Source organism: Agelaius tricolor, unplaced genomic scaffold, assembly GCF_023055355.1.
Source record: "Agelaius tricolor isolate 1412-34295 unplaced genomic scaffold, bAgeTri1.0.p SCAF_5, whole genome shotgun sequence".
NCBI classification, from domain to species: domain Eukaryota; kingdom Metazoa; phylum Chordata; class Aves; order Passeriformes; family Icteridae; genus Agelaius; species Agelaius tricolor.
Genome location: NW_027269265.1, coordinates 20,536,832 through 20,564,043, shown reverse-complemented (window position 1 = coordinate 20,564,043; position 27,212 = coordinate 20,536,832). Strand labels below are relative to the sequence as shown.

The 27,212-nt window shown below is 40.1% G+C and overlaps 1 protein-coding gene across 1 annotated transcript; it reads right to left on the bottom strand.

The window, feature by feature from the left end:
* Positions 1-68: 68 nt before the first annotated feature.
* On the bottom strand, positions 69-25,276 carry GTF2A1 (general transcription factor IIA subunit 1). Its single transcript, XM_071426687.1, has 9 exons — positions 24,995-25,276; positions 17,778-17,879; positions 15,940-16,144; positions 13,476-13,540; positions 11,242-11,317; positions 9,840-9,973; positions 8,621-8,941; positions 7,626-7,715; positions 69-4,621 (listed from the first exon to the last, which is right to left on the bottom strand). Exons 1-9 carry the CDS (start codon positions 25,022-25,024, stop codon positions 4,514-4,516), a joined length of 1,131 nt encoding a protein of 376 aa, XP_071282788.1. The 5' UTR covers positions 25,025-25,276; the 3' UTR covers positions 69-4,513.
* Positions 25,277-27,212: the final 1,936 nt, after the last annotated feature.

The following is a 27,212-nucleotide window of genomic DNA, read 5'->3' as shown; positions in this document are numbered from 1 at the left end:
TCTTCAACATTATTATGGGCTAGTAATAAGCCTCATATATGAAACAAATGCACATGCAAGATAGTAAATGAAGTGGCAAACATTTTTAAATAACATCTTTAATTAAAGTTTTTGCAAAGGCAAAATATTAAACTTAAAATAGGTCTTAGTACATCAAAATACTAAGTTCTCTAATCGTATTCCAAGCATGGCCTTTGAAACATAATATCCTGTATATCACAGAGGAGCAACCTTGATCTGCAATTGTACAGAATGAATTTTACAAACATAATAAATATATTTACCCCCTTACACATAACAGTATATGTACAACAGCAGTTGACAATAGTAGCTCAGAACAGCAAAAAAGGATAGTCCCCCACTCCATAATCTATTGGTACCCTATGCACTCTGGAACATGTCTCATTGGATGACTGTACATATAGCTAACCCAAGGTAGTTTTTCCTGTTTCAAAAAGCTCCTTTTGTTCCACAACATCTAATCCACCAAATAATAATTAAAAAAACACACTGCATGAACTGCCTGAAAAAAGTAGACGACATGGAAACCAATGTACTGGTTTTTACACATTTCCCAACCAATCACAGCAATGGGAAAACGAGACTTTAAATGCCAGACACCAATACAGAACAATATGCAAGTTTCTTCATCTTGTATAGTCACTCATCTCGAAGTCTGAGAAGAACTCTAATATCAGATGGGGGTGCATGGGTGGTGTGGGATGGCACACAGTAAATCCCACGGTGCTGTGTAAGGCAGCCCAGTATCAATCCAGTGTGCGATGCCCTAAAACCACTGTTCATTTCCTGGACATCTTATTGCATTCTATCAGGAAGCTTTTACTTTGGGGGAAATTCTGGGGGGGTTTATTGTTTTTAAAGGAGCTTTTACAAATTGAAGAGATTAAATCAGTATTTAATTGATTTAATCTCAACTTTGTTGAGTTAACAAGGTCTCTTAACTCCTTCATTGAAATTAAGAAATTTTACTCTGGTAGTGTTATCTGGTAACATAATTACTACTAACTGTCAAGAGGTGAAATTATTTTCACAGACTCAATGAAGTTTACTTTAACACTCCTAATTGTGCAGCAAAAAGATAAGAAAATATTTATTTTAAAAAAATCAGTTACATGACACAACATGTTTTTTGCTCTCTTCTAGAAAATGTGCTTCAGAATCACGTATCAATCCTGGAAATAAACTCGGACCACAACTGTCACTTTAAATAGTGTTGAGGAAACTGAATGACGTTTAAAAGCAAGTTGTGAGTACAATGCAGGAACAAGGAGTATGAAATCTCAAAGAAATCTTGTTGCTAACCAGCAACTAAAGGGGGAATAAAAACATATTTTATTTAAATAGTCCAATAAAGTTCCTTATGTGACTAAATTCTCTATTATCTCCTTAAAAGAAAACATTTCATTTTGTTTTCCACTTAGATGGTTTTAAATGATTGCACACACTAAAACCTAACAGAATTAGCGCAAAAAAGTTGCTTTTCTGATTGAAGCACTGCTGGAAATTTACTCTCTCAGGAATCATTGTCATACTGGCAAAACAGGTATTCTGCAAACTGAAAAGGCACAAGACTCAATTTTGCCCAGTTGCTCTACAAGTTTCCATCAGCCATCATGGTTATAATTCTGAAGTTATCTTCCCCACTTTCTTTCCATCATAAAAAAAGGTGCTCCATTATCTGTGCAAATTTTAACATAAGCCCTCTTGAAACCATTAATTGTTTCCATAATACTGAACTATTTAAATTGGAAAAAAAAAGCGCTATTTCTAAGGGGGAAAAAATCACTTATGAACATGGGAATCCCTTGCCCTCTGAAAGGAATGGTTTCTTTTGAACCTAATGAAATGGTCTGTTCAGTTATATAGTTAAAACCATGATTAAAAATTCAAGTATAATAATAAAATTAAGCAAACTACATTCTTACAGCAAGCTGCTACAATAAAATGAAATTAAAACATGCTTTTTGACTTAAGAAAAAGGAACACTTGATGTAGCAATAAGAGCACAGTTTGGTATGTGCATGGTTTGACTGGCTTTCCCAAAACTTCACAGATATTTGTATTTGAAGACAAAACCTATCTGAAAAGCATACCATACAGTTAGCTTGCAAGAGGCTGTGCAAGTTCAGAAAGCTTCTAACATCCTTCAGAACAGACTAAGCTTAATCACCTTTAAAGTTCAGCTACCCTTTAAAATAGAGAGGCTACGCAGCTTCTAGTATACGTATGTGGGTGAGAAATATCACTAAGTTGTATGAAAACAAAGTGTTGTATAAGTAAACTGGGTTCCAATAGTATAAAAAGGAATCTGTAGCTAAAGGATGTTTTTTCCTTTTATTGGTTTGGTTGTGCAGCATTATGGGAATTTTTCGGAAGTCCACTACTTAAGACTTATTGGTAACAGACATGGAAAAGGTGAGGGAAGGAATTAGTTGGTATATTATTGATTTCCTTGCAGTTTTACATAGAAGTGTCAACAGCGGTAAAAAAATAAAATATCTGCGTTGTTCAGAAGAAAGCAAACACCAATCAGTTTGAGATACCTTGAAAGTCCCCAGGTAAAAATGCAGTCTAAATGATGATTCCATTACTGAAGAATCAATTAGAAGAATCATCAATTAACTTTTCATAAAGCTTATGAATGTAGACGGCTTTCAAAGAACCATATGGCTCTCAACATAGCCCACAGGCAGTTTCAGTCATTATCAACGAGAGAGCAGGTGTACAAAATCACAGCAATAAAACCTTCTTTACAATTTGTTGTGATTTTTCTACATACTACTGAGACTACAAATGCACTTGGAGGCAAATGAATCAGAGAATGAAAATTAAAGCAGTTGTTACATACTGCTGAAATACACTTGTGACTTTGTTAAATAATGTTTACAATATCTCATTCTCAAGCCAAAAATAAAGTCAGAAATCATGTCTGCTGCTCATGGTCTTAGCTAATTCAGTAAAAATTATCTTTGTTGTGTCCTTTTTTCATCAACTTTTCAAGCACCCAACAAAATGCAAAATTTGTTTTGAAATGGTGAGCCACATGAACATTCCTTCCTCAACAGTTTCTGAAGTATAATGCCCATTCCCTCTCCTTGTTCAGAAGTAACTGCATTTCCAAAAGCAGGGTTTGCAAGCATGGCCCTATGCAGGAAGAAAAGTTCTTCAACTTCTGAGATGGGAAAGGGAAGGAGGGGGGAATAACTTTGTTGCTTTACACAAACTGAACACAAGAAAAACCCCAAACAAACGAACAATAAAAAAGGCAAGTGAAAAAGTGACTACACAAGGTTTAGTGCATCTGACTGCTTGATTTGCTGTAACCAAGACAGTCTAAAGATACTCTAACAAAATTTGTGTTCTTAAAAGCTGTGCAGCTTTCTTCATGAAATTATATGCCATCTGGAAACTTTAGAGAGATTAACTGCTGCAGGTAATTTCTGGCTATACTTTTTAGTAAAGCAAATCTTTGATTAAGAGTTGCAGCCAGGATGTTAGAATTTTTATGTGATTTTTTTCTGTATTAAAAATTTAGTCATTCCTGTGGGTCTGTTGAATTATTTGTGGGTGTCTGGACTACAAACACAGTAAGCAGGTAAAGGAATGCATCTATTATGGCATTACCCAGATATTGGATTCAAAAGGCCTCCAAACCCTTTAAAAAATGTTTTTGTTAAAAAATCAAGGGAAACTTATTTGTTTCAATTCAGTGATGCTGAACCACCACAAAACAGCAAGAATTTAATTAACAAGTTAAACAATCTGACTTTTGTGGGGGATGAGGTGCTTCAGATCTTAAAAATGCAGCCCTAGATAAAACCTATCACATGAAATGAAAATAATTTTGAAACATAAATCATTTTACCATTTTGTAACTGCTAGGAACAACAACCTGTTTATGGGGAATGGCATTGAAAACAACAAATAGATATAATAATTAATGAGCATATCAGAATTAAAAATATTTTCCTTATACAAGTTATTTAAAATTTAACACCTTAATTCTTACCCTTCTGTACAAAGCTTGCACGCAGTTTAAGTAAGATTCTGACCATCCTCACTACCAAAAGGAAGTGTTCAAAGCAAAGATTTGTACACACAATAAGCACTTTCAGATTAATAATCTATCAAAGGGAATAGTTCCTTCAATCAGTGGAAGAAGTATTTTAAAATCTTAAATCAAGGGCAGGGGGGACAAAGCCTTACATGCTAAATACCAGCTGTAGGTACCTGTATGTAGAATTGATAATTAAGGTATTCCTAACACACAAAACCAGCTCCCAGACAATGCTATAGCTGCTACAGTCCATGGCTTGCTCATCTGAAGTAGTGTCTTTGTTGCCACATTTTACCTTTGTTCCAATACTTTTGTTTATTTCTGATGTGCAGATACACATTTTGATTGGAGTATATATCCAAGTCTCAACCTTTCCTGCTTTTGTTTTGTTTTTTTCCTTTTACAGGGAGTTCTTTTGTTTTGTCTTTTAAAACTTCACCATTCTGCGTCCCCAATGGCTTTGGAAAATACATAATCTCTTCCATTAAGATTCATGATGCCATCTTTGAGATGAAATTTCCATTTGTTTTTACTTCTGTGAATCTAAAAACAAGGCAAAAACATTAACCTATTACTCTGCATCAGAAATAGGTAATAATGCATAAGTAAATTATAAGAGAAAGAAAAATAAAAATAACTATTAGACATACATTACTAAATTATTAAAAATACTGAGTGCCACATCCAGTCTTTCCTTAAACTCCTCCAGGGGCAATGACTCCACCACCTCCCTGGGCAACCCATTTCAATGTTTAAGCAACTCTTTCTGTGAAGACATTCCTCCTGATGACCAGTCTATATGTTTAATTTAAAACTAAAGGAAACTGAATAAAATTCAGCCTAAAGGTAGAGGAGTAAACTTTGGCAAAATTTAAAAAAACCAAACCAACAAAACCCTCCCACCACATACTTAAAGCACAGAGCAGACAATATTTGCCATCTATCAAAAACTGCATCTGAAAGACCAGAAGACCACCAGATGACCAGATACTCAAAGAAAGCAAAGACTTTTCAGAAAGCTGAAATGCTGTCCAAAAGGAAAGGTTATGATAAACTTCTGCAGACAGAACAAAGATGTAATTCTAGACCAAAGATGGTTCTAGAAGTTCAAATTTTACATAAATCATAAAAACAGATAACCCTGCTGCAATTTTTCCAGTTTTATCAAGCATGGGAAGTCTCACCATGTACCACTGGCGCTGTAGAAACAGCAACATGGCACCAAACAGCTATGACCATATCACTCTACTCATTATTTCTAGTACTGCTTGATCTGTTCTCACTTTAAGCTGAAAAAGTGATGGTCAGTGGCAAAAGTTAGTGAGCAAGTAGATGAACAAGGAAAGGTCTGGCTTATATACACTACTTGCCCTACTGAATGGTATTCCACAAAAATCCCTCATCAGAAGCATTTGAGCTGCCATGAGGTCAGATGAATAACTGAATAAAGATGAGAGAACACAGGTAAGATCACAGTTTCTACAGCAAAATAGAGTTCATTCCAGAAAAAGGTTTGTGCTGGTTGGAGTCCACACACTTTAAGAGCTTACTAAGGATCTGAAAAATGACAAAATGTATTGATGATACAATGAGTTACTGAAGAGCTGCAGAACAATGTCACTGCCCTAACTCTGTGTAAGAAAACAGTGGTGGTATTCAAGGCATATGAACACAGTAACAATGGGAAAAAAAAAATCAATTTCAATTTACATGGACAATAAAAGTGGTGGGTTTGAACTAACAATTGCAAGTCAGGAATGAGATTCCAATGCTCTAAGACTTTCTCATGAGAATATCAGCTCTGTGTCCAGTGGGGCCAAAAACATACACAAACTATGCAGAACATTGCTACACCAGCAAATAAATTGAAATGTTATCTGTGCTCCTCCCTAAACCTTATCTACCCTTACAAGGAAGATACAGAAAAATCAAACAGATCTGCAGAATGAAAGTAAGAGCAATCAAATATTTGAACAGCAATCCAACATTTGAATCAGGTACAAATGAAGTGCAGCTCTGATTTCAAAGACATGACTGAGGGCGGCTACAGTCATCTGCAGTATCATAAACAGCACCAAGAAAGCAAAAAAGAAAAGACTCTTTAGAACTAGGAGGTATCATATGAAACTAATGGGTTTGAAAACAAGGTGATCCTCCACACAATACATTTCTAAAACTTCTTGTTGCAAGGCAAAATTTTCAAGGACTCAAAAATAATCAGATTGGTTTCTAACAAGTAGAGGAAAATTATCATCTGTTGACCATTTGAGAAGAAGGCACTTTCTCTTCCTCAAGAAGCAGTTCACAGAAGAATGTTTGTAAAAAGCTCTACATGAGTATTGCCACATGTCTGTTCTTGTCTCATAGTTCCAGAAGCACCCACCATCAGCTGATGCAGGACACTGGGCAGGAGGGAACTGCTGAGATCTAAGCTGATCCTATATATTTTAGAGGCAAACTGAATAATGATTTCTTGAAAAGAGATGAAGTCCTTTCAGAGTATGTGGCACTGGAAGATAACGAGGGACACTGCTCCCTACCAAGTTCTCATTCCTAACTTTTAAGATGGTAAGGATTTCAGAGTAGTTCCTGTTGTTCAGTTTCAGCAGCTCCCAATAAGCTTTTCTACCTGCTGTTCTGAGTCCCTCACTATTCCTTACAAATTGCCTCAAAGCAGTTTTGGATTACAGTCTAGAGAAGACAGATGGCTGGGATGTAGGTCTTAAATTCTGTGTTGAATCTGATGGCAAGTCTAAGCAGAGTCTGGGCATAACTGAAGACTTGCTAACCCAGTCATTCTTTGCAGCACAGGAGCTTACAGGTTTTTTTAACCCCTGCTTTAAAAAGGATCCCTATTTGTTGTAGCCCAATTAATTGAGTACAGGAGAAGAAAAAGGAAAAAAAATCCACATCAAATAATCTGCGTACTACCTCAGCCAAAAGATTCTGATATTGTCTAGACACATTTAAAAAGTTTCCAGCACAGATGAATCCAGGGAAAATCTGATCCCCTGTAATGACTAAATTCTTGCAAGACAGTTCAGCAGAATTTAAAGCAAAACAAGCACAAGCATTCCACACTGCCATTTGATATAGCACAATGCATAGCACAGAAAGAGCATTCTCCTCTGGTAACCATTCTATCATCCAGAAAAGATACTTTTAGTGATCAAGGAACAGTTTTCCACAAGTCTAAATCCTGAGGACTACCTTTCCCATTTATAGCCACAATAAATGTACAAATTTAACAAAAGCTGACCTCTCCTGGTCCCAGAAGACTGCCCTTTTATTAAAGGGCATAAAAAGACACTACAAAGAAAAATAAAATGCAGCTTAATTTTTCTAAGCTTTACCTATTACCAAGTTTAGTACAAACATGGTACACAAACCTGTTTTAAAAACAATAGGTAATTCTTACATTTTCATTCACACTATAGTCTGTATAGTTTTACCTGTACTTAAGAGTTACAAAGATACTAAAAATTTTTAATTTGATAGTAAGAACAGAGCAAGTAAAACTTTTGGATTGTTTTCTGTAGAGATTTACCTTATCATACTGGCACACAACAACATTTTCTGTATCAAAGAGTTCTTGTCCTTCCTCATCACTCACATCATCTTCACTGTTCAGAGGCTCCTGAAAGAAACACATGCAAAAAGTTGTGATGGCTGGCTAGATTAGAGCTGTTACTTCAATTATTAGCATGAGGCTACAGTGTTGTCTATGAACTGCAGGACCCAAAATGCAATATTAGACTTTCCAACAGAGTGCTGATGCCTCCTACCCTCCCTCCTGAGAAGATACCCTTATGAATTTTAGTCTGGAACTTCAATGTCCAGGCCAGATGCTAAGCACTGCAGCCTTTTAACACCACAACTATTCCATTCTTGCTCCTTCATTGTAAATGTTTATGCAAAAGTACGCAGATTTTCGTTTTGGTAAAGTATCTAAGTGGTAAGAACCACTGGCTGAAGTCCAAAACCAAGCCAACTCAAAGTCAAAATTAGGCACATGCTATTAAGAATAGTATGCCTGTTCCTGTCTCCTTATTTTATTAAATCAAGGTAAGATGCTTTCTAGAAGATACTTTATAATCAAATTTGAGTTCTCAAGCTTGCTCCTGTATAACAGAAAGTAATGGAATAGCCAATGAGATACAGGCACACCACATCTGTTGGTCCCATCACTGAAGCAAATGCTGCTCTCCTTTTTGTCTATCTTAGCACCCTGCTTTTGTACACACTTGGTCTTAAGCAGAGTTCACCATTTATTTTTGTTCATGAACGTTACAGGACTTCATGACTGACCTCTCCATAACATCAAAAATATTCCTATTGAAGTGTTTAAATGGTGTTGGTCACAGCTAATTTTTGCTGTTTCCCCCACACCCTCCCCAGCTGCACTGCTTTGCTAATACACACCATTTCCACAACTCAATAAGGGTAAAAGTTATATTCTCAAAATTACTGAAGTAATTGTACTATTTGATATAGACAGTTTTCTTTAAAATACCAACAAAAATCCCATAATACTAAGTTTACCTCTTCAACTTGGCCATCTTCACCCCCATCTTTTTCTTTCTCTTCCTCTTCATCATCATCGTACTCTTCTTCCTCATCATCCTCTTCTTCAGACGATGTGTCCCCTGTTCCATCAACTTGGAGAACAAGTGGTGCTTGTGGTTGTGCCTGTTGCTGCTGTGGCTGCTGCTGACCAGCTGCAGGAATCTGTGCTTGAGCTGGTGTAGGGGCAGCCACTGTTGTAGGTATAACTTGAGTTTTATTTCCTGTAAACAGGATCTGCTGAGGCTGAATAATCACTCCTGTCTGCTGGGAAAGCCCTCCAGGGAGAGGAGCCAAAACCTGATGGAATATCACTGTAAGTACTGTGGCTGCTAACGTGACACACCACCACATCACAGACTCAAAGGAAACAATCAAAGCATACCAATCTGACTTGAACTAATTACAGAAGAGTTACAAATATTCCACCCATATCAGGTACATAATTTCAATTTTAATCCCATACCTTCTTGCACTATTTGTTGTTAAATTTGCTGCATTTTGCATTGCTAAATTTAAGAAAAAAATTTAAAAGTCTGTCCATTCTAAAACATGGGCACTGCCACCACACCAGAGTTCCAAACACAGCACTGGAATGTTTTAGTTTGAGCAAAAGATTATTTTAAAAAGTCTTCTTCATAAAAAAAATTAAAACTCTTCACAAATTGTTGGTCATTCTTAAACTGTACAACTGTGGCACTATAACAATGTGACTTTGTGCTAACACAGTCTGGACACACAGCTGACCTTGTCAATAAACAACAATCTTTCTAAAACATTGTATTTACTACTGAAATAACCAAGGAGTGTCAATTTTAGGTATTTTCTTCTGTGTGTGAGGTGACTCAGAATCATTTCAATTAATTTAAAAGTACATAGACTAGAATTATGCACATAATAGAACTCAGCAGGAGATGCACAAAAGAAATTTTAAACTGCAGCCAATCAATATCTGGCAAGAATAAAAGTGACATTAAAAACATTTCAAGATTGTTCATTATAGAAAAAAAAAAAAAGCCCCACAAAAAAAAATAACCAAAAAACCCCTGCCACACTTGACACAACTTTCTGTTTTTTTAAATTATACTGTTTCTGAGTTTGTGTTCTAGTTCAACTTGTTTACAAAAACATAGTAATTTAGTAATTACTATAATGTTTTTTTCTTCCAAGTGTACCTATTAAAAAAAATCTCCTTTACCTGCTGAATAACAGGTGCTTGTACTCCACCAGGCTGCATTTGGGGTATAACCTGCTGCTGTAGAACCACTGGCTGCTGTGGTTGAATAATATACTGAGCTCCATTTGCAGTTCTAACTACTTGGAGGATCTGGCCTGTAGTAAAATAAGTATCAAATTAATCAAATGTACAAAAATTTTAAATTGTTAGTTTAAAAGCTCGTTTCCTGGAAGAATACCAATGGCAATTAAAAGAGATAAATACTAAAACAATTCACTTTCATCAGTGACAAGTCAATATGCAATTCCAGCTGTTCCAGAAACAAAGAATAGGGTTCTTTACCATCTAAATATGATCATTAGTTTTTCACATTTCTTATCAGAAAGGTGGCGTAAGAAGAGAGAAGAAATTCAATTAGATAATCCTGAACTTTATACATTTCCCTCAGATGGATCTCCTGCTCTCTCTTCACAGCAAAATGCAGTCCTATTTACCAAAACAGTTAATGTACCTGAAAGAAGGGACTTCCCCAGCCCTAGTCTAAGAAATTACTATAAATGTTCAAAACTGAATTATTGCTACAAAAGTAACAAATGTAGGCTGCAGATTATTCTGTGCCATAACAAACATAGATGCACTTAAAACTGGGAAGATTTTGATTTTTAGAACAGCTGCACATTTAAATTTTACTTCATATATACCATTAAACATTATAGTGTTTAAAACAGGACGGTTAAGTCCCAGGTGATCCTGGTGAGCATAGGAGAATTACTTCAGCAAAAGCAGCAACTAGATCTAGAAAATGAGATTTCTTAGGCCTTTCCTTACTTCCTGTGCAGTACAGAGCTATAATCAGGTTTATAAAATCAACATAAGCTGAAAGTACATGAAATATCAGATATGCTGCTCATCAAAGTAACATTTAATCATATTCTAAATGCTTGGTATAACAGTATTTCACAACTGTAAATATGAAATAAAGCTAGCATTGCTAGAAAAGTTAAAAATTCCACTTTGCAGGCTTAGCAGGCATGAATAACCTTAGGACGTAACTCTTCTGAAGTCACAGAAGTAGTGATCCTACTCCATAGTAGCTCAGTACCTGAGCTTGGATCATGCATCACAAAGCTCAGAAATACACAAAGGGGAAAGACAGTAACACCAATCCCTGTGCATCTAGAACTTCTCTAAGTGGGGAAAACCTAGACAGATTCTAATCTACAACACCATTAGGGCAGAACCACAAGATTCCTAAGTCAGTGAGCAAAAAGTGCAGGAATCAAGTAAAAAGACTGCACTACCTTGTTAGGGTGGATTACCAGATCCTGCTTTTTAGCAGTTAATAAAAAGAAGTAAGGCACAGAATGCTTCCCTATTAACCCCCCTTAAAACTATAGCTTGTTCTCAATATTAAGACAGTTACCTGAATTTGTAAGTATCTGCTGAACTGGAGTAACACCAGCGGGGAGAGCCAATGTAGCTGCAGTGGCTGCAGCACTCTGAAATACAGGAAAAGCGTTTTAACCACAAACGTAATATTGACAATGTTTCATCTCACAACATGCTGCCTGAACATACCTAACTTCTTATTACCATTTGCAGTGTTTGCACACAAGCTCCTGCAGCCATTAAAATGCAGACATTTCAACTGTACATTATGCTACATATAAAAATTATTTTATTTTCCTTCTCTAATAGTAAGAAGATTGAAGCAAAATCACTAAATATCAGACCCTAACGCAACTTGGTTTCTTGCTTTATCTGCAAGCTCAGCAGATAAACCTCTGCCTTCTCTGCTGATCTCCTAAAACACTGCATTGCTCATGTGACAACTTCAGTTACACTTTTTCAAAGCAGCTGAGGCTATGGGCCGACAAATCTCAAGGTACATAAGGCACTGACTGAAGCAATGATTATCTTGGCCTGCCTTGTTTTCACAAAGCACAGTAATCAGGTTTGCACTCTTCTTCAAGTCCCACATTGCACAGCTCCTCTGAGTGAACCTACACATACTGTGTACTGACTGTTCACAGAATGACTCATTTTTTCTCTCAAGACAGCTGGTTCAAAGATAAAGTGGAACTATCAATGAGTACTGATTTGAACCTGCAAGGAAACAGAATTTCAACATAATTATGGGAGCTCCAAACACAAAACTCTGCATTAAGTCCTTAATTTGCAGAGGATGATGGACTTCTCTAGAGGCCTGTCCATTTCAAGGGTCCCACTTCAGCTGCCATGGAAAAGGCTACATTCCTCTGCTATAAGGGAACCATGGCCAATTATTCTTTGTTACTGAAAGGATTTAAACTTCATAGCTGGGTAGAATGCGTATTTCCTGTTTAGAAGAAACAGGATCTCCCCATACTGTCAATATAACAGCTACATCTCCCAAGATTAGAGATCACCACAGAAAACTAAAATATGCTCTATGCATCCTCACATCCCAGACAAACACAGATGAATGAACTCTCATTACTCTCTGCCTTCCAAAATATTCAAAGTCTGTCAGATCTGCTCTTTCATATCAACTCAAATGTTTCTAATAAAGAATATTTCCAAATTGATTGTAACTCTTTGCAGAACAGTAGTTCTCTGTGGTAGACAAAGCATCAACATTTTGACAGTAGTAGAGTTTAAAAAGCTTGGCATAGTCATTTTTTTCTATACCCTGAGATAACTGACACAGGACAAAAACACATTTAATTGTTGGATTTGTAAAGTTACAAATCCCATTGAAATGGTTATCAAACGTAAGAAAAAGGTGAATGTTTATGTGCTCTTGGCTTGTAGGTAAATCGTGCTATTCATGTAACAAAGTTCAGGCTCTTTTCTGTAGCAAGATCAGGAGAAAACAGAAAAGTAAGAGAAGGCTGTTCTGCTTCAAAACTTGTTGCATCATGAAACTTTGCTTCATGGGCTTCTACCATAGAAGTGGTAAGAATGTAATGAATTCTGGTCATAATACACATAATTAAACTTATATTAGGGGTTATCTTCAAAGCTTTGCAAACAACTTATTTCTCCTTAGATTAAGCCAGGGCCTTTAAAGCAAGATAAAATAAGCAATATTAACCTCTGGAGATACAGAGTGTAAGAAAACTGTACATGATCAGAATCAGTTCTATATGCTGTTACATAATTAGTGAATGGAATAAATGTGACCAAGAAAGATCTATGTGAAATGCTAAATCATCTCTCATTTAACATAAACTGATGTTTCAGCATATTTAATGCTTTTTTCTGCATCTGGTAAATACATTATGTTTGCATCAGTTACTGGTGGTGTATTGATATATGAGTATATTGGTATATACCAATATAGGTATGTACCAATAGATCAATATTGGTATATTGGTATATATCATCATGGAGATTCATACCAGCAATATTCCAACTTCTGATTTTAAAAAAGTTTTGGTTAAATATATTTAGGCAAAGGATCAAAGTAAGTCCTAGATTTGTTGGCAGAAGTGATACACCACTGTTCCTAGACTGTAAGTGAAGAAGCAAAACTCAGAAAGGTGGCAGACGGGTTTACCAGTGTGCCATAAATTACTTTTAAGCATCTGATGACTAATAGAAATTTATATTTACTGTTTAATCAAAACAATTTACATAATGACAGTGTAAGCCTGTATAAACTTCTTCTCTTACCATGCCTGATGCATTCATATGTGGTATCAGCTTGGAATCTGGCACAATAACCTGCTGCTGAGGTGCTAAAAATGAAAAAAAAAACCAGAATTTAACAAAAAATACACAATCTGCCCAAATAACATCCAAGCCAGAGCAACTCAGAAAGATTATCACCTAAATGTCAGCTGAGCTTCACCACAAAACCAAACACAAAGCAGTCTCTGGTCTTAGTAAGTTTTACTTTCAAGACAATATTCAACAGCAGCTCGGAGGGGTGATATGACTACTTTGCCTTTACAGATCTTATTTCAAGGGCTTCAGTTACCTATTCTGTATCTAGGTAAAGCAAAATTGAAAATGTATTGGGCATCGTAAATTTTATCAACATCTCACTAATACCTCTAATTTTAGTGAGATGTTGATAAAATTTACGATTCCCAATATCAGAGTTCTTCAAAAACAAAAAGTTAAACTCTTAAAACAGACCTAAGCAAGAATTATTCCAAGATGAAGAGTAGCAGGATGCTGCAGTTAGCCTGAGCTATGCACAGTCAGCATAGCTTTAAGCTCATGATCTTCACTGTCTTCTGAATGCAGCAGAAGCAGCTGAAATGTGATAAACCACCTGTCCCACACAATCAAGCAGCTTTGGTGCACTAAAGGAAAGGCTAGCTAAACTATACCAACAACCTGTTGATCAAGTGCATATGGCCAAGTTTATGGAACAAGCAGGTTGCCACTGCTATTATCAGTGACAGTAAACTTCAAAGTGACAGAGCGATTTGAATTAATTTGTCATTGACGACCTATTCTCCACCCAATCCCTTAAAAAAATGACACTTAAGAATATTAGGAATAAGAGTTTCTAGGAAAGATTCTGGGGTAGGAAGCCTCAAAACCTGTACAGAGATCTGAGGGCATCTCCAACTTTCATGGAAATGAAGGAGGGCAAAAGATTAAGGAAATCTCATGAACCTGTGGCAGGACCACAGAAAGGACAGCAGGAATCACCATGTCGATCATCCTGATCCCTGCCTGGGACTGCACCAGGTCATGTGAAGAGCTACTATACCATCTCCACCATGGAACAGGGAATTCAAGTAATTCAGAAAACTGCATCTCTGTGATGCAAGTGCTTTGATATCCTCATTTCATTTAGTCTCCGTGCTGTCATTTAGTTGTAAGCCGCAACAGTGGGCAGCAATGAATCAGGCCGAAGTGCGTTAGCAGGGGCAGGATCCGGGCTCCCCCGGGAGCACAGGGAACACCTCCTCGGGAGCACAGGGAACACCTCCTCGGGAGCACAGGGAACACCTCCTCGGGAGCACAGGGAACACCTCCTCCATGTTCAGCGCAGGGACCGCGGGCCAGCGGAGTCGCGGCTGCTCCGCCCAGGGGCCGCCAGAGGGCGCCGTGAGCGGCCGCCCCCACGGGGGCCCCGAGCCTCGGCAGCCGCCGTGTCTATCGAGAGGCCTTCATCTCAAAATTGATTTTATCCCAACGCACAGAACTATTTGTGTCTAGCCAAAATAAAAAGTACTATAAGAAGAAAACAAGCAACCAACACCCATCTTTCCCTCCCTGTCAAAAAAGTGCCCCAAGCCAACCACAAAACAACCAACCAAAACGACATAATGGAAAAACTGATCACACCAGTTCTATACTGTGTTGAATACATGGTGGTTGGGTTTTGGGGGTAGACAGTGAGGGATATCAACTCATATCTATCTTTGACAACACAGGTTTTCTGAGCCATGAAATCTGACAAGAAGACTGAAGTCTGTGACTACCACAGATAAGTATTTTATGTCACAAATTTAATACACTGAAAACTCAATCAAGCCTTTCATAAGTGGCAGATATGATTATTCAGCATATATGCAGTAAAATTCAGTAGTATTTATCTCAGTTTTCAACCAAAATTATAATGGCTGGATATAATTTTCATTAAATTAATAATGAACACACAAGACAGTTATTACAAGAAACAATACTGTTTGCCTAGCTAAAACATACCTTTTACATCCACATCTACATAATGTGCAATCTTTTAAGACCAAAAATATCTACATATACTCAGACTATTACACAAGTATTTTTCATGTCCTAGCATTGAGTTATGCTAACCAAAAATGGTTTTTTGAAATAATTTGCTCCTAATGACATTACCACCTCATGACTAAACTGTCAACTGCTTATACTGGCTTCAACTTGGAGCTGCTAATGGAATTTTGGAAGTTGTGCATTCTGAAAGCATGTTATGTTACAGATGACCAAGAGAAGAATCCAGCTTCTTCAAAATCTTCTAAAGAATATGACTTAAAACAAATACCAAAACACATTTCCCCCAGCTTTCTTGACCTATTGAATAGAGGCCAAGTAGAAAGACAGAAAGTTAATCACCAGAGAAGCATCCAGCCCTAGATTTAGAACATGCTAAGGAGCTGGACTAACTTCAGAGTGTTTAGAGATGAAGTCTGACCTTGCTGAGATGCTGGAATAAGGACCTGTTGTGGCTGAGACTGCTGCTGCACAGTCTGCTGCGGCTGAGGTGTGTGATGGTGGTGGTGATGATGCTGCTGTTGCTGCTGCTGCTGTTGCTGTTGTTGCACCTGCAATAAAAGCTGCTGCTCTTCTGAATGGAAGCCATCTACAGCCTTAGACTGCATCAGCTTGTTCTCCCACAGCTAGTTTGGAAAAGGAAACAAAAATATCTGTGTATAACTTTTACTCTACAGGATTTGTAACAATATAATGACAGTACTCCAAAACTGAGTTTCACTGTTTATTTTGTGCAAAAAGCCCAAAAACCTTCGGGCAGATACAGACAAAAGATAACTCCACAGAGTTAAGAAAAGGAATTAAATATCTCTTGGCACTCCAAGATTAAACTTTAACATTATTTCTTTCTTCCAAGTGTGGAAGATTCACAACAACCCTAACAGAAGAATGAACTGAGATAAACTGGTAACTTTAAGTAAGACTAAGTTTTCCATTTTCCTATATTCCTTCTTTCTTACCTCTTTAATCACAAAAATAATTCTTTATTACAGCTTTCCTCAAGCCATTTCTTCTTGGAACTCCTCAATAAAAGTTGTTTAAAGACTACTGCCTCCTACAACAGAAGCTACCAGTATACCTAAGATAATGCCTCTCTACAATCATTTATACAGTTTCTACCACAATATCAAATTCAGCTTCTCCAGCCCTACAGCTCTTTGTGTCAGCTGACATGTCATCAAAGGACAGACACAGATGCAAAAAAGCAGCTCTTGTAAAAAGAGCAACAAGAGTACTCTGTAATACATCAGTCTAGAAGAGTACACTCAGGACTCATGATTTCAAAATCTGCTTAGGGCTCCTCTTCAATACTTTGTTTTCCTTCTTGTCTCTTTCCTCATTAATTTTTTTTGACATCACTTGCAGAACACAAATACCACAGCTCTTTTTTATAGCTCTCACTGTGTTTCCACCAAGACAGGTCATGGTCTCAAGGGAAAAGCCTTCACCTGTTTCAGTCTAGACAAATTCAAAGTTAGTTTCCCACTCCATCCATGTTTTAATGCTTCAAAAATACTGTGAATGAGGGATACCATGCTCACTGAAGAAGATTATACAAAAAAGTCATCTCCCTTCCCAGTTTGCTTTCTTTTTGCTGTTTTGTTTTACCATTTTTTCCCTTCACCTATTAAGGGCTTTTTTTATTCCTGAAGAATTTGAAGAAAGCTACAGGAGACCCACTAGAGCTCAGGTTAACATCCTCCCTTCATTATGGACCTTTGATTCAAACCCACTCCATGTAAAACAATTCTGAATCAGAGCTTGAGGCAAGCATACAGTGTGATTTATTACATACAGTGTGATTTATTACATACCAACCCCCCAAATGACAATACCTTTGAAACTACAAACCCTACATGCAAAAATCTGACCATGTATCTAACAATGCAACTTTTCTTCAGAAAGACAAAAACATCAAGAAAACATCAAACAGAGCAGACATTTTATTTTTCCTGCAGAGAAACACAAAAAACGATGTGTCTCTAAAACAAACATATTTTTCCCTTTTTTAAAAATGCAATGTTTTGGGGATTAAAGTAACACTGCATTCAGATGACTGCTGTCAGATTAACAAAAATAACAGGGTGAGCAGATCTACCTATACAACAGTGCAATTCAAATGATATGGGGATACAGATATGCAGATTACAGTGTTTAATTAACTAAAAATTAGTACTTCTAATGTGAACAACAGTAGCCAGATTTGGAAACTAACTGCTATATTGGTCTATTAAAAAAAAACTTTTAAGTTCAACTTACTGTTTTGAGTTCCATGAGAACTTGTTCATCCACTCCTTCATCCAGAAAAACTTCTCTGACATCATTAATGACATCTTCAATTACAGACCTGTACAATTTAGGCTTTAAAAAAAAACAATAACTAGTCAGCACTGTTTTGAAAAGAATCTGTCACTTTACTATTAAGATAAGATTTCCCCCCACAAAAAACTGCATTTTAGAATACACTACATGTTTCCAAGTGACTGAAATATCCGGGAAGGTGTAAATCAGGAAGAGCAGTTCAAACAAGGTGAAGTGGGAAGGGACTGCTCACGATATTCTGTGACATAAGTACAGCACAAGAGTTATCAAGCCATGAAGAGTATAGTTTAAAAGAGACAAGGAGATTGTTTTCCAATAACTCAATTTGTTTTCTGCTTGAAAATGTAGATGCTAAACATGCAAAAATGCTGAGATGAGTGCAAAATGCATTAAAGAACATTCAAAGTTTGAAAGTATATTAAAGACAGGAAAAGAAACTTGTTAGTACTTGCACCAAGTATGGCTTAGAATGATCTTGAGCTGAAAAACACTGAAGGCTCAAAAAACTGGAAGGATTCATGTGAACATCCTGTTCTTCCTTACATACCTGTTTTCAGAAACTCCTTAAGACATTATACTAGGTTAGACAGACTTCTGTTTTCAATCACTACTTATGCTTTTACATTTTGAATTTTTCATGGGGAAATACTAAAAATATGTTATTATTACACTGCTTTCACGCCTAAACTATCAAAAAAAGTAAATTGCCAGTTCACTTTAGATTGCTAAAAGAGGCCCTGGAGCCTCCATTCCTGCAGACACTCAAAAGCCATCTGGACATCATCCTGGGCTCTATCTGGCCCTGCTCGTGCAAGGGGGTTGCAAGGAGACCTCTAGAGGTCTCTCCCAACATCAACCATTTTGTGAATTTTAAAATGAAGGTGCAGTTTAAAATAGAGAATGCAAACATTTAACATTATCAATTAAAGCACAACACTTAATTCATAAAACCACATGGGAACTGCACTATGCACATGCTGTACCTTTTAAACAGTACAGTTCAGACCTTTCATTGTATGTATGAAGCTCAATGGGATTTTGGCTAGGCTTAAATATCTGTGCTATCTAACTGCAAGGCAGCCCAACAAGCTGTAAATTATGGTTGATAATCTTGCAGCCTGCAATCCACATATACTTCACTGCCCAAGGCTGCTACTTGGCCTGGGAGTACACCAATTTTAAACTGAGAAAGAAAGCAGCCACAACTTTCTCTAAACTGTCATTCTCCTCAGCCCCAGTGCCCAGCTCCCTTAAGCAATAAACCCTGACTGATGCCACACACATCAGATATGTTGTATATATGGACAACAATCATCCTGTACCAGTGCAGTGGGTTTGGTACTCCAGGAAGGCGGTGCCCCCAACACACACACAGGAAATCTGCACCAAACACAACCAGACAGTCCACAGGTGCAAGAACTACACAAATGTACTTAATGCACTGAAGCACTTATTTTATACACAGATATTTTCTTCATGTATTCCACAAGTGCTGAATTTGTTGCAGACATGCTCAAAATTGTATTTCACATCTTATGGAATTGTTATGCCTAAATTATGGAATAATGTAGGTAGATTAGTAGCCTGTGATTTACTAATCCAGGGAAAATCTGAGTAGTCAATAAGCACAAAAGAGAAGCTGAATATCTTTACTTTTAGATGTAGAGGGGGAAAAAAGGGAAAATAAAACTTAAGAAAATGCATAAAGATTACAAGGGAAATAAAAGACCATATCTGGAACCTAGAAATAAGCAGTCTGATGGCTGCCTAGTGCCCTTACTGTTTAAAAAAGCTCCGCACTGAGGCACGCCCAAGTTGGTTTTTTTTGTTACAACCCCTGCCCCAGCCCCTTCCTCCAAAAAGAAAAGGAAGTACAAAAATAAGCCAAAAAAATCTCAACAAAACCCAACATACCACTCCATGTTATTTATCACATTTTAGCTTCAAAACATGCTGCTGCAAATCAAGTAGCTGAAATGTTATCATTCATCCTTTTATTACTGGCCTTTCAAAAAAAAAAAAAAAAAAACAACCTACTAGAAATTCCTGGCTTCAAGTAACAGAGGAAGTTGCCATCCTTGACAACTACATTTACAGCACCTATGTCCATGATTTAATTTCTTCAAAAAAACCAAAACATACTCTCATATCCAGGTTTAAAATACTGCATTAACGATTTCTTAAACATTAAAACAGAGTTTCAAAGCCAGACTTTTCTTGAGTGCTAGTATTTAAAATCTGTGTAATAACTCAGAAATACCAAGCACCATTAACAGGATTATTTTTCCACTTAACTCCACTTAATGCAAAAAGACATTCTACTTAATAACATTAAGTCCTATTATTTCTATAATTAAACAAATTGCATGAAGCTTATACAATTCAACTAGCACGGAAATACTACTTAACCTATTCCATATATTGTTCCTTATTACATTAAAAGCATCTGTTCCTTAATGCCAAAACCACATTCTGCAAATAAATATGCTTAACCTCAAGCATGTGAGTTACTTTATTTAAGTCAAGAGAACTACCTGTATGCCTAAAATTACAATCAAAATTCCTGCAGGATGGAGGGTGCATTTTCTCCTTTAATCCTCATCTCCCTAAGTTACCTATTAGGTCTACTTTTCTAATAAAACAGATTTTACACAAACAGGCCCTAGTAATTTCCACCAGTAACTACTTCCTCCTATCTGCACAGTCAGGTATTTTTGTAAGGTTTAGTCACAAAGCCTTCTAAGGTTTATTCACAAAGCCTGAGTCTATAAAGCCCTAGAAGAAAGATACCAACATTCAGGTACAACAAACTGACCCCACAGCCCACAGTCTGCTTGGGAATTTCCTTTTTTCCCTAGGGAAGTAAGAGGAAAAAAACAAATTCAAGCAGTTATTGGTGTCTATTATTAGCTTAGCAAGACCTCAGAAAGACAGGTTAAGAGCACAGATGTTCACTCTGCCATTGCTGACACAGGATCCTTCTGCACTACTTCCAACAGCCCAAGCAAGCAGGTAAGTGCCCCAGAGAGGACAGTCCTGCAGGGTTGGAGTGAGCTGAGTGACATGTGGGTTTAACCAGCCCACCAGCAGTCTGTACATACACCTGTCCTTCTGCATGAGCCTCACAGTGCACTGGATCTCAAAATGGGTCAGAATTTTCACACTGGCTCTAATCACACAGTAATATACATGATACAGTCATGGCTCTGTGATTAGGAGGAAGAAAAGAGAAAACAAAACATGTGCATGCTTATAATGAAACCGTGTCAGTCTGATTTTACCTGTACACATTATCATAATACTGAGAAATACCTTGTTCAGTTGAAATTCTCTTTTGTACACTCCTACTGAACATCCAGCCTAGGTGGAACATCTCCCATACTGGGGGCAGCAATGCCTTCAAGAGACATTCACAGTGGAATTCTGAAGAGTATCACAGAATGCTCTTTTCCTACCTCAAAAGAGGCATATCCAGTAAAATTGCAAAACAGTCTTAAGTTCCAGACTTTAAAAGAAAGCACACTGTACTGTTTTTAACATACACTAAGTGTTAGGTTTAAGCATTATTTATATGATGCTGAAGCTGTTTATATAAGCCATCTAAGAGTCTGAAGTTGAATGACAAAACTATTTGCATACACTGCTTACTCAAAAAATAAACACAGTAATACAATTACTGAGTGAGTCTAAAGATGGCATAGTAGGTGTGCTTTCTAGTAAGTTTTTGCATTCAGTCAGAGAAAGCAATGCGAACAAATAGAAACTTTAAAGATTGCTATTAAAATAATTGTGCTTTCATCTGGTTTTTATTAAAGTGCCTCCCTCATAAAGAGAACATTGCTGTAAATGTCAAGCTCTTTTAAGAGCAAAATACTCAAATCACTCCTCAATAAACACTATTCCAAGCACTTACTACAGATTAAAGACAACAATTAAAATTCCTGATTTATTAGATACAACCACAAACACATAGAAGAGATCTGGAATCTTACTATTTCCCCCTCCAGGAACATAAGGGAATGATTATATTTTACTTTCTCTGTGCATCTTGAAAAGAAAACTCCTGAGTATGGTGACACTGCTACACGCAACTCCTAATCCAGGAGCAACCAGCAAGCTATTTTAAGAAATGCCACATGCCTTTGGGGGCTTACACTTCCTACATTCCTTCTGCTTCAAGGCAACAAAAACTGCAATCCTCTCTAATTATTATCACAACACTTGGGATTCCAGCAATTTGGATTTCCAATAACCAAGACGTTACGGAGAGACAGACCACAGCATGCTCTGTACATTTGACAAGGGTTCATTCCTGGTTGCTTCTGTAGCTCTCTCTGAAACATTGCTAATCTTTCTCCCAGCTGTGCAGTTGCCACTGTAAGCTGGCCACAGGCAGCCAGCAGAGAACACTGTAAAGGTAACTACTTCTAGTCACAATTACACCAAAGATGTGCATAAAAAAAGTAACATATATAATCTACACTGTAAGCATTAAGTTTTTTTTTAATGTTGTTCTGGACTTTTACAAATGTATTACCTTTATCACCCATAAAATCTTATACTATATATAGCTGTTAACATCTATTATTTGTCCTTTATTACAGAGAACAGATTTCTAGCAATTCAGATTTGATCAGATGCTGACGTGATGCCATTGACACATTAGGCTCCCAGTCCAGCTTCCTAAAGTCACATGGTTGCAGCATTTCAAAATGTTCCTACTCATCTTTGGCAACTCTTGGCTAAGTAATATATTTCCTGCTACTGAATGAGATCCAACTTGATAAAATTGAACGATTTTACTACTTAACTGAAAATTAACCCAAAGCATACCTATCTGAAGCAGGCTCATTTTAAGCTTGGCTTTTAGTATTCCAAACATTGACACTTTTCAAAAGAACTTCCAGTACAGAATTACAGTGAAAGAAAAGAAGTCCTAATAAATTGTTGAGTCAAAAATATTTACAAGTCCTCTGGAGATTATTCAACGTGATTATTTTTTTCAACATGATTATTCAACACGATTATTTTTTTCGGTACTACCTCAGTCAAGAAAGAGAAGAAAAACCTCTAACTTAGTACACAGAAATAAAACCTTTTCTTACAATAAAACCACAAATCGATAAGTTCACAAACAGAAGGACAACTAACATTCAAATCACACACATTCAATATGCATCCTCCTGAGTAACTGCCCTCTGTGTAACAGCTAACTACTTTCCTAAAGTTTTCTGATACAAAAGCTGACAAAATATCAAATCAAAGATGTTTCCTTGCAATTGCAAAAACCTAACTCACAAGCATGGCACTAACCTTTCAGATTAGGAAAAGAAAACTAAGATACTTTGCGTTTTCTATTGTATATTTTGTAGAATACCAAATACTGTAATGAAACTAAGTAGCGAATATGCCAAAACCACTGCTCTGCCTGGAATGCAATAAAATATTTGTACACTTTAGGCACCAGAAACACACATAAATCACTGAGCAGCATCTGCAGCCCATGACCCATAAAACTTGAATATTAACTTCACTTTTGGGGAGACAGCTGTAGTCAGACCTTGGCAATGCGCCATAAAATAAATACCACAACTCTCCTTGATACACTGGCTAAGAACCGTTTAAACACTCCTTTCCCCACGCAGCAGAAAAGCTACTTTGAAGACTTTACAGGAGCACAGGAACGTGTGCGAGCTGTACGCCAAGGACAAAAAACCCCAAACCCTGAACAAACAAAAAAAAAATCCTACAGCAAAACCCAAAACCAACCAAGCAAAATAAGTTTAAAAAAAATATTTAAAAAAAAGGTAAAAAGGGTAGAACAGATTCAAATGCAGGAGTAGATGAAAACTGTCTTTGTGCAATGCGTAGAAGCAAAAGAAAGCCCATTTACACGGGCTAGGAGACACCCTCAAAGCACCCGCAAAGCACCACCGCTCCGCAGCCCGGTGGCGACGGGGACGGGCGGCGCGGAGGGAAGAGCGAGCGGTGGGCAAGGCCGGCCGGGATCCAGGGACCAGCCGCCCGTCTCCCAGCCTCCGCCGCGGACGCATGCACCTCCCAGCCCGCGCTCCGCGGCTCGCTCCCTATTTAAAGGCTGATGTGGTGTTTAAATGGAGAGGCGGTGACGTGGGGCTGGAAAGCACCTTCCCATCCTAGCAGAGTCTATATTAGAGAGCGGCAATAGCGCTATATAAACAGGGCAGCCACAGGGAGGAGGAACACAAGGAGCAGGGAGGCAGAAAGGCAGGGGGAAGCCATGATGGATCTGAGAGCCACAAACAAGGGGGCCGAGCCCGCCGCCGGGACGCCGGGTTTGTCTCCTCCAGCGCTTCGGGGCGGGGGTCGCGGCCGGGGGCGCGCCGGGGAGCGGAGCGGCGGCCGGGGGGGCTCGGTGGCAGCGCAGGTCTGTGTGACTGCTTGTTGCAAACCTCTGTGAGTACAAGTGCAGCAGCGAGCCACCCGCCAAGGTGCAGAAAGCACGAGAAGGGAACGGGGTAGAGGTTTGGGGATTTTTTTTCTTTTTTTTTTTTTTCTTTTTTTTTCCTTCGTTCTCTCTTTTTAAAATAAATACTGCCTCGCTCGCCAGAGTTGAGGGCTTTCACTCGGCTTAGCCGATCTGGCCGGAGTGGGATAAGTGCTTTTCAACCATCGTCTCCTTCTTACAAAGCAACATAAAATGGCTCCAGCGGAGCCCAGGCGGGCTTCCCCGACACCGCAAAACCGAAACCTGGCTCGGGCGCCCCTTCCCCTCGTCTCGGGGCGGGCGTTAGCGCCCGCGCTTCTCCAGCTCTCGCCCCTTCCCCGGGCGCCTCCCGCCGGCGGCGGCGGCGCCCCCCGCCCGACGGCCCTTCCTTCCCTTCCCCGCCGGACCCCCGGCCTCCCCGCGGGGCCGCCCCCGGGCCGCCGCCCCGCGCCCCCACCGCTCCGCTCCCGCCGCCTCTCTCCCCGCCGCCGGGCGCCACAAGTTGGCTGCCGCCGCGGGGGCGAGGCTGCCCCGCGCCCCCCGCCGCCCCTGCCCGCCGGGGGGCCGGGACCGCCCGAGGCGGGCGGCGGGAGGGAAGGGAGTGCGGGGGAGGGGGCGGCGGGCCCCGCCGGCCACCTCCGCCCGCGCTGCCCCCGGGGCCCCCCTCGCCCCCCGACCCGGTCCTTACCACGGGGTTTGTGTTAGTCGAGCTCGCCATGTCCCGAGCCCCCCGGGACGCCCCCAACCGCGGGGGGGAGTCGCCCCTAAAACAATAAACCTGCCCGGCTGCGTCCCCCCAGCGCCCGCGCGTTCCGCCCCGGCTGACGGGCGGCCCCGCGGCCTGTGCCGGGCTCGCTCGCGGCCCCGGGGCTGCAGCCGCCGCGCTGCCGCCTCGCCCCTTTATATAGCGCGAGTCGAGCGCTGCGCGAGCGGCCGGCGAGCGGGGGACGCGGGCGGGGGGGCGCGAGGCACCGCGAGAGCTGCCGCGAGACCGCGCCGGGACCGGAGGCGTCACGTGGGGCGCCCCGCCCCCGCCGCCATGACATCTACCGAGGCGGAAGTAGCTGCGCGAAGCGGCGCGGCCGGGCCCTATCGAGGCGGAAGTGTGGCTTCGTTTCTCTCCGGAGCGCCGTCCCCGCCCGGCGGGTGATGTCACGGGGCGCGCGCGCGGTAGGCGGCTGCGGGGGCCGGGCGTCCCGTGGCCGCGCGCGGGACGGAAAAACGGAATGGTTTAGTTTGGAAAAGATCTATGAGACCATAGAGTCCAACCAGTGACCAAGCACCACCGTGTCAGCTAGACCAGGGCACTAAGTGTCACCTCCTTAAACACCTCCACGGATGATGATTCCAGTCTGGGCTGCCCATTCCAATGTCTAATCACCTTTTATGTGAAGAAATTCACCCTGATGGCCAGCCTCAGCCTCCCCTGTCCTCCTGTCCTGGCACTGGTTGCCTGGCAGAAGAGGCCAATCCCCACTTGACTGCAAACTTCTTTCAGGTGGTGGTAGAGAGCAAAAACCTGAGCCTCCTTTTCTCCAGGCTCAACACCCCCAGCTCCCTCGGCTGCTCGTCATCAGACTCATGCTCCAGACCCTTCCCCAGCTTTGTCCCCCTTCTCTGGATACAGCCCCAGCCCCTCACTGTCGCCCCTGAAGTGAGAGGTCCAGAACTGAATGCAGAATTCAAGATGCAGCCTCACCAGTTCCAAGCAGAGGAAATAAACGCCCTGGTCCTGCTGGCCACACTCTTGCTGATACAGGCCAAGATGCCATCAGCCTTCTTGGCCACCAGGACACATCCTGACTCATGTTGTGCTGCTGACCAGGGCTGGGCTGTGGTGGCAGCGCCAGGGCAGAGTGCTGGCAGTGCTGGGAGAGGGGCTGGCAGCCCTCACAGAGGAGGTGGCTCAGGCCCTGCTGTCCATGCTGAGGGTCACAACTGTGCCAGGCGCTGCAAAAATGAACAAGCCTCACCTCAGTCCCCGGGAGGTTGCTCCAAGGCAATTAAAAACCACAAGTAATCGCTACAAGGCAGAGATGGCTCTTGGGCCCACAAGGAAGGGGTTCTGAGCCCTGCTTGGGGTTGTGAGCTGGTGCTTTCCCTCACAAGCAGTTGTTAAAGGCTGCCCAAGCCTAGGTGCCACTGTTGTAGGCAGTGTGCCACCACCTGGGCTGGTAGCTGAGGCTGGAGGTGGCTGGGAAGAGGGACAGAGCACAACCTAAGAATTTACAGCTGTCCTTCCTCGGGGTCTCGTCAAGGCCCACAGGTGCTTACTGATCTGCAACCTTGCTGCTTTTAATGTTGCTGCTTTTAACTCTTCATTGAGTTGGTGTCAACAGGATCTCCCATCTGTGCAAAAGGTTGTCAGAGCTCTGCCAGCTGGCTTAACTTCCATTTTCCACTCTTTATTGTCTTTTCTTGCATTCCCTCTTTATCCTCTTTCTCTATGGTAACCTATGAGAGGCATGTAATATGGGAAAATCTCAATTCTGAGTATTGTTCCATCGGTGTTGACCACTCCCACCTTCACTCAGTCCTTAGCACAACTTCTGAACTCCACTCATCCCTTAGATCTCTACCAATAACTCACTTGTGTGAAGTCCACTCAAGCATAAATGAAAAATAAAGTTTAATTCTGACTTGGTGTACACAAGGCATAGTAGGTTACATCTCTTCAACAACTGTGGTGGTGTAAACTACATTTGTTATGTAACCTTCAGCCTCTCTATTGATTAGCCCTAGTAACATGTTCAGGAACTCCTGTCTGGTATCTTTTGATGGGGAGGAGTTTGTTAGTGGGTATAGTGGGTACAGGAGGCCTTCCTCTCCAGTTCCTTAAAATCTTTCATTTCTACAGTAACACACAGTACCTTCCCTGCTGGAGTGCAGACTTTGTATAGGGACAT